Below are 12,584 nucleotides of genomic sequence, written 5' to 3' on the forward strand. Positions count from 1 at the left end.
CATTTGATGCCACATATGTAAACAGATTTAGGCAAACTACCAATAACAATGAAACTGGAACATGCAACTCCATAAGTTTCTGAGAGCAACCCATTTTTTACTTGTAATTTCAATTTTTATTTCGTTCTATTATTCAGAATAACCAATAAAACCAGTGTTTTTGGTTAAAGAACGCAAATTCCTAAGAATATATAATCCACAAAAGGATGTTTCACCATATCAAGTAAATTGCTGGTTTAAACAGGCTGAAGAGCAAAGAGCTCCAAGCTAAATCAACATTTTATTAAAACACACATTCATAAAACATTATTATTCCTTTAAAAGAGCAATGCAAGAGCAAACAAACAGAGAACACCACAAGTAATAAACCCGATATTTTACACTGGATGCATTAGGCATCATGGCAGATACCCAAACACAGATGTCAAACTACAGCACTAACAACAAAACGCAGGCCCATCACCACACCGCACATTCACACTCTGTACCTCTCGAAACGCTTTTTAAAGAGGGGGGGCTGACAGAACCCAGCCGGGCCGAGCTCCGCGCTCCGCCGGCCGCCGCGGCCCGGGCTGAGGGCGCGCCGGCCGGCACACGCCGGGCCATCGAGCCCAAAATGGCTCCCGGCCCCAACAAAGCCCGCAGCGCCCGGCCCGGCCCCCGCGCTCCCCGTCACTCGCCGGGTTTGAATTCACTGGAGGCGGCGGCCCGGCCAGCCCCACCGCCTTAACCCCTGCGGCTCCGCCGCACACAACAAAAGGCGGTGCTGTACCTCGCCCGGCACGCTTCACCTCCCGATAAAACACCCCAGCATCAGCGATCAAATTAAAGCCCCACATCTCGCTCTTTATAAGCGACACCTGAATGCCTAAACGTCCACGCCTTATAATCGCCAAATTACAAGCCAAGCAGCGCCGATTTAAGGATATCTATACACCACCACATTTACTAATAGAGCAATGTAAAAAGCCTGCTAAGCTTGTCAATAAAACCCTCCGTCCAGCTCACTCAGGATGAAAAACACCCTGCAACTCACTTCCACAACACTGGTATGAAAATCAGCGACTAGTAATTCACCCCACACAAAGCAAAAGCAAGAATTAGACATTAGGATTCACTGGGAAATTCAACAGAAGCACTAGCCTGGGATAGTCAGTTGCAAAGCAATGAAACAGAAACATTAAAAAAAAAAATTAGCAAATATTGAACTTCCTTTTTGCGTAATGTTAAACTGAAAACCAGATGGTAAGATGGGGGGGCCTCCAAGTGCTGCAGAAACCCGGAATTTGCTGGCTAATATTTTCCTTCCCTATGATATATTATAAACAATATATTTATAAAATGTATTTTATTTTAACATAGTATAATGTTAAATAAGGCAACGTAAAATAAGGAACGCAAAATAAGGGAAATCAAATACTTTTTCTTCCCAGCAGACCTAAAACTTAGAGGAACTGTCAGAAAACAGGTGCTGTCTCCAGTGCTCCTGACACCTCTCCCCCTGTGGTCACTGAAGGGCAGCCAAACGTGAACATGGCATGAGGAACTCAGCACTAGCACCTCAATAGGAGCACAGCACCAAAACAGCACATTTTGCTGTAAAAACACGAGCAGCCACTCACTCGGCGAGCGATGCCAAACTCTTCTACAGTAAACCCGTCTGTTAGACAACACTTTCCCCACAGAAGCAGCTGCCCCGAGGTGACAGCCGGGGGACAGCGAGGACAGGTCTGCATACCCCGAGCAGAACACAGCACCCATCGTTACCTTTGCACCAAGGCTCGGCAGCCACGGCGAGCCGGCACCACCGCGCACTTATCAGCTCCTTCACAAGCAGGGCAGCAAGCTGCAGGTTACAGCTTCTTCTAACAAGGAAACCCTCCAGGTGCCAGGCCCAGAGGCAGCTGAGGCTTCTCTCTGCTCCTAGCGAACAGCGCCGACCGACAGAACTCCGGGCTAACCAGGGGTCAGCGCCCGCCCCGCGACTCCAGCCCGCGGCGCCTCACGCCCCGCTGCCTCCCCTGCGCCGCTGCCCGCGGCAGGGACACCGATCCCCCGCTCGGGGGAGGCCGCAGACCCGAGACACCGCGCCCCGGGCTCAGCGCCCGCCCCGCGCGGCCCCTCACACACGGGCGCGGGGCTCCGCTCCGCCTCCGCCGCCGCCTCCTCCTCGGGCCCCGCTCGGGGGCTGCCCCCGCCAGCGGCCGCAGCCCGGCCGCCTCCTGCCTCGCCTCCCCCCTCCGCAAAATGGAGCTGTGGGAGCCTCTGGAGCGAGGAGAGTTAACTCAGATTTTCACTCTATTGCTTGACTCACTGACTTTCCCTCCCGGTGTTTCCTTCCTACTCGGCCTTTTTGGGATTTTCCTTCCCTGTGGTTCGCCCTCCTCCGCTAAGGTTTTGGCACAGCACGTCCGGCCGGCCCGGTGGGACTGAAGCGCTTCGGCTCCGTGTGGTGCCCAAGCGAATCTCACCAGCGCCAGCATCGGGCCACAGAAACCTCCGGACAGCCCCGGGGAAAAGAAATCAGAGAATGGTTCGGCTTGGAGCTGACCTTTAAGCCTATCTAGTTCCAACTCCCCTGCAATGAGCAGGGACACCTCCCACTACACCAGGCTCCTCCAAGCCCTGTCCAACCTGGCCTTGAACACTTCCAGGAATGGGACTGGTTCTTGGCAGAGAAGAAACAAGCCCCATTGTTCAAACACTCGGGGAATGTATGCAAATACATTCAATGTGGAGCCTGTGCCCGAGTGACTTTTTTTAAGCCTTCAGTCTCCCTGAGTCCACAGTTCTCTTGTGGGCCCAGCTGGCAGGGATGGTGCAATGTCAGTGAAAAGAATAGAGAATTTGTCACTTGGGAAAGCCTAACCGGGCCATAAGTTGTTATTTACTTGTGTGTGCAAGAGAAATTACTCAGCTTGCTGTGAAAGACTGGCTAATAAATATGTAATTATCAAATAATCCAAATGTTTGGAAACAAAATGAGAGAAGGCAGCTAATCCTTAAGAAACAGAAAATGCAAGATAAACACATTCACCACATTCACTTAAGGTATTAGCTGATATTTTTGTAGCACTGATTTGGGGCAATTCCTGTTTCTTTTAGAAGTGCTTTGCTCCAGCTACATGACAGTTTTAGGATGCCAAAGTTGAGCTGACCCCAGTGACACTTGGAAGCCAGTGCCTGGTTTGGTCAGATGTGCAGCCCTGCACCAGTCTCCTCCGCCCTGCACTGAGTATTTTGCAGAATCAGTTTTCTGGCCACTCCTTCTCTTTCTGTGCTTACTCCACGTCTCTTTTCCTGTCTTAAGAGTAGATAATAGTGAAAGGCTTAAGATACTCAGGGCAAAATCACCTCTTAGTCTGAGTCTCCTTGAAATTCCTTGGTGGTGTGAGGCCAGGCCCTCTCGGGCTGATTCCCACCCTGTTCCCCTGGAGCCCAGGCAGGGCAGGCAGCACTCGGCTCTGGCAGGACAAGGCATGTCGTTCTTCCAGGGTGCTGCCAGCTTCCCAGGCTGCTCTGACTTGTCCTGAGCAGTTGTTTTTCCATCACAACCAGTCCAAGAGGTTGGCTGGAGGATGATGGCTGAAGCTCAATTTTCCCTCCACTCCTCAGTTATGAGAGGCAATAGAGTTTTTTTTAAGTTTCCAAGATTTAACGGGAACTTGGTCAGATATCCTGGTTTGGTTAAAACAAGCTGGTGTGACAGGAAGTTAATTTTTCCACATTTCAGAAGAAACTGCTCTGAGGCAAACAAAAATTCCTTCAAGGTTTCTCAGCCTCTAATAATTTCTGAATGTAAAGTGGGCTGACAATTTTATTGGCTATGTTGAAGTGTATAGAGAAAAAAGGTCAGTAAGAATAAAAATTGACCACATTAACAATGTTCCATTTTTAACATTGTAGAGGGCAGTTAAGAATTTAGAGGAAAAAAAGCTTTCTTAACTGACACCAGATATGGGGAAACTGGGATACAGGGCCAAACCAATGCAAGGACCACGTTTCTATAGTTTTCCCTTCCCTTCCCTTCCCTTCCCTTCCCTTCCCTTCCCTTCCCTTCCCTTCCCTTCCCTTCCCTTCCCTTCCCTTCCCTTCCCTTCCCTTCCCTTCCCTTCCCTTTTTTTCCCACATTACTGCTCCCTTCTATTCCCTTCCCTTCCCTTCCCTTCCCTTCCCTTCCCTTCCCACATTACTGCTCCCTTCCCACTATGATTCCCATTCCCAGTGCTCTCCTGCAGTCACACCTAGCAAGCCTGTTGTGCTCCACATTCTGGTCCCTGCTATCAAAAGGGGAAAATCCCCACAGTGACGGAAGGTACAGACTGAATGTGGCAGGGACCAGTGCAGGGAGGTGTTTCTGACTGGTGGAACTGGGCATGGCACGCTGCTGCACAGGATGGGACTGGTGACCTTTGTGTCCATTGCTGGGCAGATCATCATATATATGTAGTAGTATGAAAATCACCTGAAATATCTGTAAATCTGATTTCTTGCTCATTAAGTAAAAGGTTTCTCACCACCTGCATCCCTCTGGTTAAGCTCAGCAGAGCCCTTTCCCCACACCCCTCAGCCAAAGGCAATGGGTGCTGCCTGCAGAGCAATTGGGTTATCAGGTAAAGGGGGATGCAGAGCACTTCAGATCAGTTTTGCCTCTGGATCTCCGTGGTCCTGACTTACAGGGGATTTCAGACATTAACAAGAAAAGCCGATTACACCCAAGGCAGGCGGGCAGAGCAGCCGCTCTCCTCACAGCTCTCATCTGCTGCTTCAGCTCAGCTCCTGCTTCTCTGGGGGATTGATCCCAGTAAATGGACACAAGCTTGTTAACTGTAATTTTTGTTGATCCTTCAGATGCCTAATAATGAAGATTTTTTTTTCCTTTATTTTTCTTTCTCTCTTTTTAAAACATGGTTAGAGCTTCACGTGGAGGGCTGAGACACAGAGCAGTCCATGATGTATCCAGCAGGACCAGCTCTGATCTACTCTTCTAGAAAACAGCTGCTCACCTTCCTTTGCAGGGATCCTAACACAGATTCTGCAAATGAATCAGAGGCTTGGCTGCTCTCAAGCCAGCAGCTGGCTTTCCAAAGCCAAGATGTTACTTTATTTTTGGGGCAGTGCTCTGGTATGTTTGTGTGGTGCAGACAAGGGGCTTCCCCCAGCAAGATAAAGCCTGTGCAGTAGCCCATCAGAACTCTAACCTTTCTATATAGAACTATTATAGTACAATTTATTTATAATAAATAAATAAATAGAATAACTTCTACCATAATGACATAAATATTTATTATGATTATACTGTATTATAACTGGATAGTTTTATCATAGTAGTAAAACAGTACTATGGACTATACTAATTCTTTGTGGTTACTCCTGGTTTTAACTTATTATACCTTAATAGCTAAATTTCTCTGTGTAAAGATTAGATTAGATCTGTGATCTGTTATTTCAGCCTATAATAACTTTGCAGTTGGAGCTGGAGGTCAGTGTCTGGGAGCAGAGTGCTGACACAAGCACAGAGGTGCATTAGTGCACCTTCCCGTGGGCTCACATGACCCTGCAGGGCTGGACACCTGCAGGGTGTCTGCAATCTGCCAGTGTTCCTGAGGAAATCTGCACATTCCCTGGATGGACTCACATGGAGGAGAAGAGGATGGATCTGGAGCACACCTAACCACCAGCCTCTCCTAAAATGCTCTCTGATGTAGACCCTGTCTCAAAGTTTAGTTATCTCATTTGTCCTCTCAACATCTAATTAATTCAATCTATGTAAGGTAGTTAACAAATATATAATAGATTCTATATTCAGTTAGACAAATGCATGCACTTACCTAAAAACCTCTGTTTTGCTGAGAATCCAAGTCCCAGGATCCTTCACAACAGCTCTTCTGGCTTACAAGGACGAAGACAGAGGCCCAAGTGCTCGTCACAGGAAGGGCAGGGCTAAAGGCTGCTTATCTAAAGTGCCTGAAAGTTTGAGATAACAGCTCTGCTCCCCAAAATTGCCCGAGCTTAAAAGTGACGTAATGCATATAGTGCTAGTGACATTCTGTAATGTGCACTAACTAAATCTAGAAAATATAAGAGCTGATCTGGCCAAACAGGAAAAAAAACCCAAAACATTTTAGATGAGTTCCTACCGATCCAGTAAAAGAGTGAAGCTGAAAGTTGAGTCTCAAAGAAAATGACTTTAAATAAACCACATTGACAGCACACTGTAATATGACAGCACATAACAATAATTTTTTGTAAAGGAATTTAAGAAATTTTGGTAATACAAATTGAAATACAAGCAAGGTTAGCACTATACCAAGTCCTATACCCAGAAGACCTAATAGACATGTGGCAGATCCCCAGTTTGTCACACACACACAAACAAGATCAAGCTGTTGTGTAGCATGTCTCTAGAAGGACTATTAGAATATTCATTTTAACAAGCTCTCCTGGCTCTGAAGAAAAAGCTGGTTTGCTGGATAATGTGGAGATTTTTCTTTGTGAGGCATCCCACAACGGACAGCTCCGAAAGATAACAAAATGTTCAACATATGGAGGAACAAAAAATTCCCAGCCTGCTGAAGATATCAAGCTTGAGGAATACTTCAGCTCTTACTATTTGTGTGCCAGCTTTAGAACATCTTGAAAAACTTTGACCAGATTCCACGTCAACCAAGAATGTTCTCTTCTCTCATCCCACATTTGAAGTTGGGTTTGCAAACATCTCTGCTTTACATCACAAGAGTAATTAAAAGCACTTGACCAACATTTGTACTGCAGCTATCATGAGGCTGTTAATCAGTGGTAAAGAATCTAAATTTTGTCAACACAAGAAGCTAAAAATATCACGCCTGTAGTAGCATCATTAAGTAGGATGCATTTAGGGGACTTTCAAGGGAACTTTACCATAAGATCTGGGTTCTTGCTGCTGAAGTGAAACTTTAGGTTGTATTGCAGGAACCTCCTGCTTCGCAGGGCTTTGAAAGGCTATTTTGAGAACAAGGTCTCAGCTAGCATAGAGTCTATTTCCAGTCTAATTTAATTGGCTTTTTAATAATTGATTAGACTAAGGAAACAATTTCATGGAACCACAGAACAGTCAGGCTGGAAGAGACCCCTGGAGATGCTGTATGTAGTCCCACTCCTGCCCAACAGGCTCAGGCAGAACAGGTTTCTCAGGGCTGTATCAAGTCACATTTTGAATATATCCAAGGCTGGAGACTCCACAACCTCTTCACTCTATTTAATGTTCTCTAGGGATTTTTACTTCACTCACATTGCCTTACACAAAATTTATATTTTATACATATTGCCTTGTAATAATTTTAGCTGCCTCTCCACTTACAGTGAGTTAAATAGTTAATAGTTTTTAGTCAATTAAAATGCTGCTCAGTACAGGAACAGCTGTACTTCGGCTTTTCATTCAAAGAAAGCTGAACTTCAAAGACATTACAAAGGGCCTAAAATGAGTATCCTATTCTACAGGAATGCACAATAGCTTTTGGATCCGTAAGAAACTCCTCAACTATTCTGTATCATTAGTATGATTGTCCCTTTTTGGAGAATTTTCAAAGCAAGCCAGTGTTTTGTGGAGAAGTGGCCAGAAGTTTGCCTTTGCCTTTAAGCTAGGAATAAAACTTGTGTGTGTAATCAGTCTCAAATGTTTCTTTGGGAAGGCAAGTAGACATTGCTGTAAACAGATCATGGGTTGGTTGACAACTGTGTCACAGGCCTGAAAAGGTAAAGTTAGGTCAGATGGACAAACAAACACGAGCACTTCCTACAGCATAAGGAGCATGAACAACCCCCACTGAGTCTGTTTTTAGACTTGACACAAAGCCAAGGCACTTGGGAATTAGAAGCCAAAGAGCACTTTCTGTCTGTAATGCAGATAATTTAAAATACCCTCATCAGAATCCTGATTTTCCATGATTTGTATGTGCAAAAAAACCCCAGCACTCTACCCCACAATGGTGAACACAGCATCTAGGAGCTCCCTGTTTTTATTACACAGCTGAGAATAGAAGATGACACCAAAATTTACACTCTACAAAGCTACTGAAGAAAACCCCAAACAAACCAAGCTTTAACCTAAAGTCACAGAATTTAATTTCAAAGCAATATGCAAACAAATGTTGCTTGCTTTCCAAGGCACAGTGGTATAAACATAAAAACTGAAAATGATATATATTTAGTACAAAAATATAAATACTGTTATCTAAATGTCAAAACAGCACATTTTTTCTCATGTATAAACCTTAATTAAAAAAATTCAGCTTTACTCCCAGTCATGAAATGTAATACAATAAAAATAAAAACTATTCTTTTAGTGCTACCCATTTCCCTATTATATCAGCATAAATATGAATATTCAAAACATTATACTCTTTGCTGCATTACGAAGGAGAAGTCTGGCTGCTTTTTTTCTTCCTAATAAAACTGGTCACCACATACCTGACTGTGAAGTGTGATTTTATCCAGTGTGAAATGCTTTTTGAAAGACTGAATCCTTGCTGTATTACATTAGTAACTCTGACATTAAATTATTACATTGTCAAATAATCTAAAAATTAAATTCCTGAAAAAACATGCCTTCTTTAAACCTTGTATCTGAAAAACCAATGCAAAGTGAATTAAACCATTGTTTTATTGCTAGGAAATACAAAGAACTGTTCAAACTGCAAAGAACATAGAATTGCGCTAATTTCACTTCCAAATGAACCAACAGTGAATTTACAAAGAAAAAACAATGTACTTCCAGCCCAGCCTTTCTTAAGCAAACCAAAATACAAAGATAATCCAAGTCATACAGATTTCACATCAGTTTCCTACACAGAATCTCAGCAGTGATTCAGAGCTGATTCCTTGGCTGACTGAATGTGATGTAGCAGCTGATTACAATAGACTGGTGTTTGATGCTTGTGTAAAACCCCTTCAATTTCTCTCACCAGCAGGTCTGGATATAAAATGCTTCCTTCCTTTAAAACTTCTGTAAGACAAAAATGTTTTATAAATCAGTAGCTGCTTTGTGTTTCTCTACCCAAGCTCCCTCAAAGCAGTGGAAAGCAAACCAGGAAATTGTTCTACAAGTGATGCAGTGATGACAACACAATTCCTCCCTCCCCCATTTGCTGAGCTCTCTATTTTGACAATTATGTTCTTCAACGCAGGCTGATACACTAATAGATTTCAGAGAGCCCCTCCTGCAGGCTGGGATGTGGTCACACGCTGCAGTGCTCCATATCCTGTTTACCATCCATAAAATCTCTGGAGGTTCAGCTGCCCTGCTACCTCCCCTGGGGAACACTGGGCAAAGCATTCATTCTGCACACAGGTAAAAGGTCAGAGCTCATCCACTGAAACCCAAAGAAAGCTCCAGCCTGGCAGGGTTATCCTCTACCTGTATGTGCTGCCTTCATGTTCACTCAAAATGATGATTTAAAAACATTGTAAAAACATACATGACTGAATTTCTTACCTAGGACTGCTTTTTGGAGATTTTCATCTGGGTCATCGAGATGTACCAACAGCTCTTGGTACAGAAACTCAACATGACCTTCCATTGAGGATTTCACATCACTGTCCTTTAAGCACTTAAACCAATTAGCCAAGGTGTGAGCAGCTGCCAGTCTCACATCACCCGAGGCATCATCCAGACGCTTCAACACCTCTGAAAAGGAGCAAGAACCAAAATGCTCTGGGAACACTGGAGTTGGCTTTTGCATTTGGAAAAGACAAATGCATTCTGTCAACACTCAAATTATTGTTACATTTCTGACATATTTTTGTCTTTTGAGCATAATAAATACACGTACCACTGTACCAGCTCCTAAAAGCTCTTCATTCATTGTTATTGGATGATATTGCCCAAACAATAAAAGGCATATACAGAAGTATTTAGATTAATTGAACATTATTTAGCACTCCTTCTAAAAAGGAACTATTGATGTCTATTTATGCATTACAGAACTACAGAGTTTAAGTATTTGTATGCTTCATAAAGCACACAATTTCTATTAATTAGATATTAATTACATTATTAAACAATATGAATTAAATTATTAAATATTACTGTTTCAGTGAATTACTGCACTGCAGACTACGTGTATATGCAAGATGCAAAGACAAATATACTTTAAGAATTATCTGATCATGTATTTCTCCAAAATAAAAATGTTTGTAGTTAGATTTCTTGTGTGCCATGTCAGAAAAAAATTATCAGTTGCTAAGATGCTGAGTTAGGGAAAGCCAAATTATTTGTCTGTATAAGAACATAAAACCTGGCTCAAAGCATAGTCTGTACTTCTGAATAATAGTTTAGCACTCCATCCTAAGAGGCATTACAGCTCCTAGCTCTAATTGGCAATACACAACTCGACATTAGAGTTTTATTTTATTTTTTTTTAAGATAAAAACCCAACCCACTACCTATTCAGGTCTATTTATAGTACACTGAAATGGTTTGCTCTTGGCTCTCAAACACAGCACGGAGAACAATGTGACTTCCATTTATACACTGCAGTACTGTTCTGCTCTCACTATACTTAGCACATTATTTCACGTAGTCCAAACTCTGAAGCAATGCAGATGAGCTGCTGGCAAGGCCTGCACAAACCAAAGCATTGAGTGAAGTTCCACCTAGTGGTCTGATGGATAATGACGTTGGGAATACTCGGTTCTGCCAAACCCTTACAAGTCGAGCAAACTGTGGTACTTTGGGTAAAAAAGCAAATGTCAACATTGCAATCTTGATTAAAACACACAAACCAACAATGCCCTCAGCCCAAGTCTACTAAACCTTCACACATACCTGTGTAAGTGTTCTTAAATTTATCTGCATCAAACTGCCTCCCACAGACTTTTAGAAAAACATCAACAATACGACAAGCCATCAGTCGAGTAATTTTAGAGTCCTCATCCATGGAAGCAATAATTTGGGGCATCAGCTCATCTTTCACTTTTAAGATCTACAGTTAATAAGAAAAGCATAGAAAAAATATCCTTAGTGTTACAGCACTTACCATTAGCTGTGCCAGATACTTGTTTGCTTAGTTACAAAGTTTGCTATAAATGTTACCCTGAAAATCCCTCAAGTTACAGAGCTCTAACTTTGCCTCTAGGTCAGCTGGGAAAATGAAAATCCACCAGTCAATCACCCAGCTCACGAGCACTCAGTATACAAGCAGATGAGTTTTATGTAACTCGTATGTATGTTCAAGCTTGTAAAATCTTTAAATCTCACTTGCCTTTATACAAAAACCAAGCCGCGGGGGCTCGGAGCGGGGCGCTCCGCGCAGGGAGCAGCAGAGGGCGCGCCGAGCCCGGCAGGACGCGCCGGGCCGGGCCGGGCCGGGCCGGGCCGGGCGGCAGGCTCGGCTGGGGATTGATCCCGAGCGTTCCACATCAGCCATTAACGCCAAATAGGCATTAAGGCACGATTCAGAAAAAAATGTTCAGTTAGAACAGCAGCTTCTGATATCATTGTTTCTGTATGTGTGACCTCAACCAGTTATGTGTGTTTAAGCAGTTTGTTCAATTAAGGTCTCTTATACAGACACTAAAGACTGTGAACATTTAATAACATTTAAATTAAATTATTTTTTTTAAAATGGCCTTGTATTTAACATCTTTCCAGTGCATAATTTCCAAATGCTAATTTGTTAGCAAAGAAGCTTCAAAAACACCCCCAGATTCAATTAATCCTTTATCAGGGATGGGTAACAACTCTTCAAGTGCTAGCACTCCAGTCTCTCTTCATATTCTTCATGTTCCTTTTCAAGTCCTCCTGTCCTTTCTCAGAATCTTTTGATGGTTTTTTATTTTCTCTAAATGGACCTGTGGGCTCCAAGGCAACCAGACAACTTGTCTTTGCCACGTGACAGCACAGCACGTCCTGGCTGGCTCCAGTGCTGCTGCACAGGCTCTGCCTGTGGGTCCAGCAATGTGCAGCACTCAGGTTTTGTGTTCACAGTGGTCAGTACCTCGGGCTACAGAATTGATGATCTGTTAGAAAAAAATATCTACAAAATTTGCTGCTACTCAGTTTTACACCTCAGCATCTTGCTGGCCTCAGATCTCTTCTCAGGATGTCATCATCCCTCCACTAGTGATTGTTTCAGTCATTAACATTCAATTACAATTAATGAATTTTATTATGAAGACTGTATGTCCTTCTGAAAATATTACTTACCCTAACAATTTATTCTTTTTTCCCCCCCTTGCATTTATTTTGTTTTCCTGCCTAAGATTTCAAAGGATGAGAAAGAGAGAATTTACCTCTTTTGGTGAAAGCATTTCACAGTGGATGAGAGCCCAAAGGCACAATACAGCTGTAGCACGGATGGCAGCTGCTGTTCTTCCAGCATGCCACTGCAGATTAGGAGCCAGGATGTCTTTTATCACAGTCTCAAGGTAGCTAGGGAACAGCCTGAAGCCAAAAATAAGAAAGCAAAATAAAGGTTCATGAGAAAGTGATAAAGAGACTGACAGGATGTAAAAGAGAATTTTCTGTCATAGAAACATAGGCAGAAAAGGGAAAAAAAAAGACTCTGTAAAAAAATAAATAATATATTCCAAGGCAATGTTATTGT

General features: G+C 43.2%; 2 protein-coding genes across 10 annotated transcripts in view; both read right to left on the reverse strand.

Annotated features, from left to right (window-relative positions):
* Positions 1 to 5,960, reverse strand: part of SUN1 (Sad1 and UNC84 domain containing 1) — a 32,861-nt gene extending 26,901 nt beyond the window's left edge. For 3 of the 9 annotated variants that reach the window (XM_039731920.1, XM_039731919.1, XM_039731915.1), the window contains exon 1: positions 1,768 to 2,092. The gene's annotated coding sequence lies outside the window, so the exon portion shown is untranslated. Of the gene's footprint in view, positions 1 to 488; positions 547 to 1,767; positions 2,095 to 5,831 lie in introns of those variants that run through there. The other 6 variants (XM_039731922.1, XM_039731924.1, XR_005630176.1 and 3 more) reach the window with 5 other exon arrangements.
* A 208-nt stretch (positions 5,961 to 6,168) lies between these two features.
* DNAAF5 (dynein axonemal assembly factor 5) overlaps positions 6,169 to 12,584 on the reverse strand; it is a 28,760-nt gene continuing 22,344 nt past the window's right edge. Inside the window, 4 exon segments of the mRNA XM_039731925.1 lie at positions 6,169 to 8,983; positions 9,473 to 9,664; positions 10,805 to 10,961; positions 12,271 to 12,421. Of these exon segments, the coding sequence (XP_039587859.1) occupies positions 8,835 to 8,983; positions 9,473 to 9,664; positions 10,805 to 10,961; positions 12,271 to 12,421 (649 nt within the window). The 3' untranslated portion in view covers positions 6,169 to 8,834.

This window comes from Passer montanus, unplaced genomic scaffold (assembly GCF_014805655.1).
Source record: "Passer montanus isolate IOZ18808 unplaced genomic scaffold, ASM1480565v1 scaffold8, whole genome shotgun sequence".
Classification (NCBI taxonomy): Eukaryota; Metazoa; Chordata; class Aves; order Passeriformes; family Passeridae; genus Passer; species Passer montanus.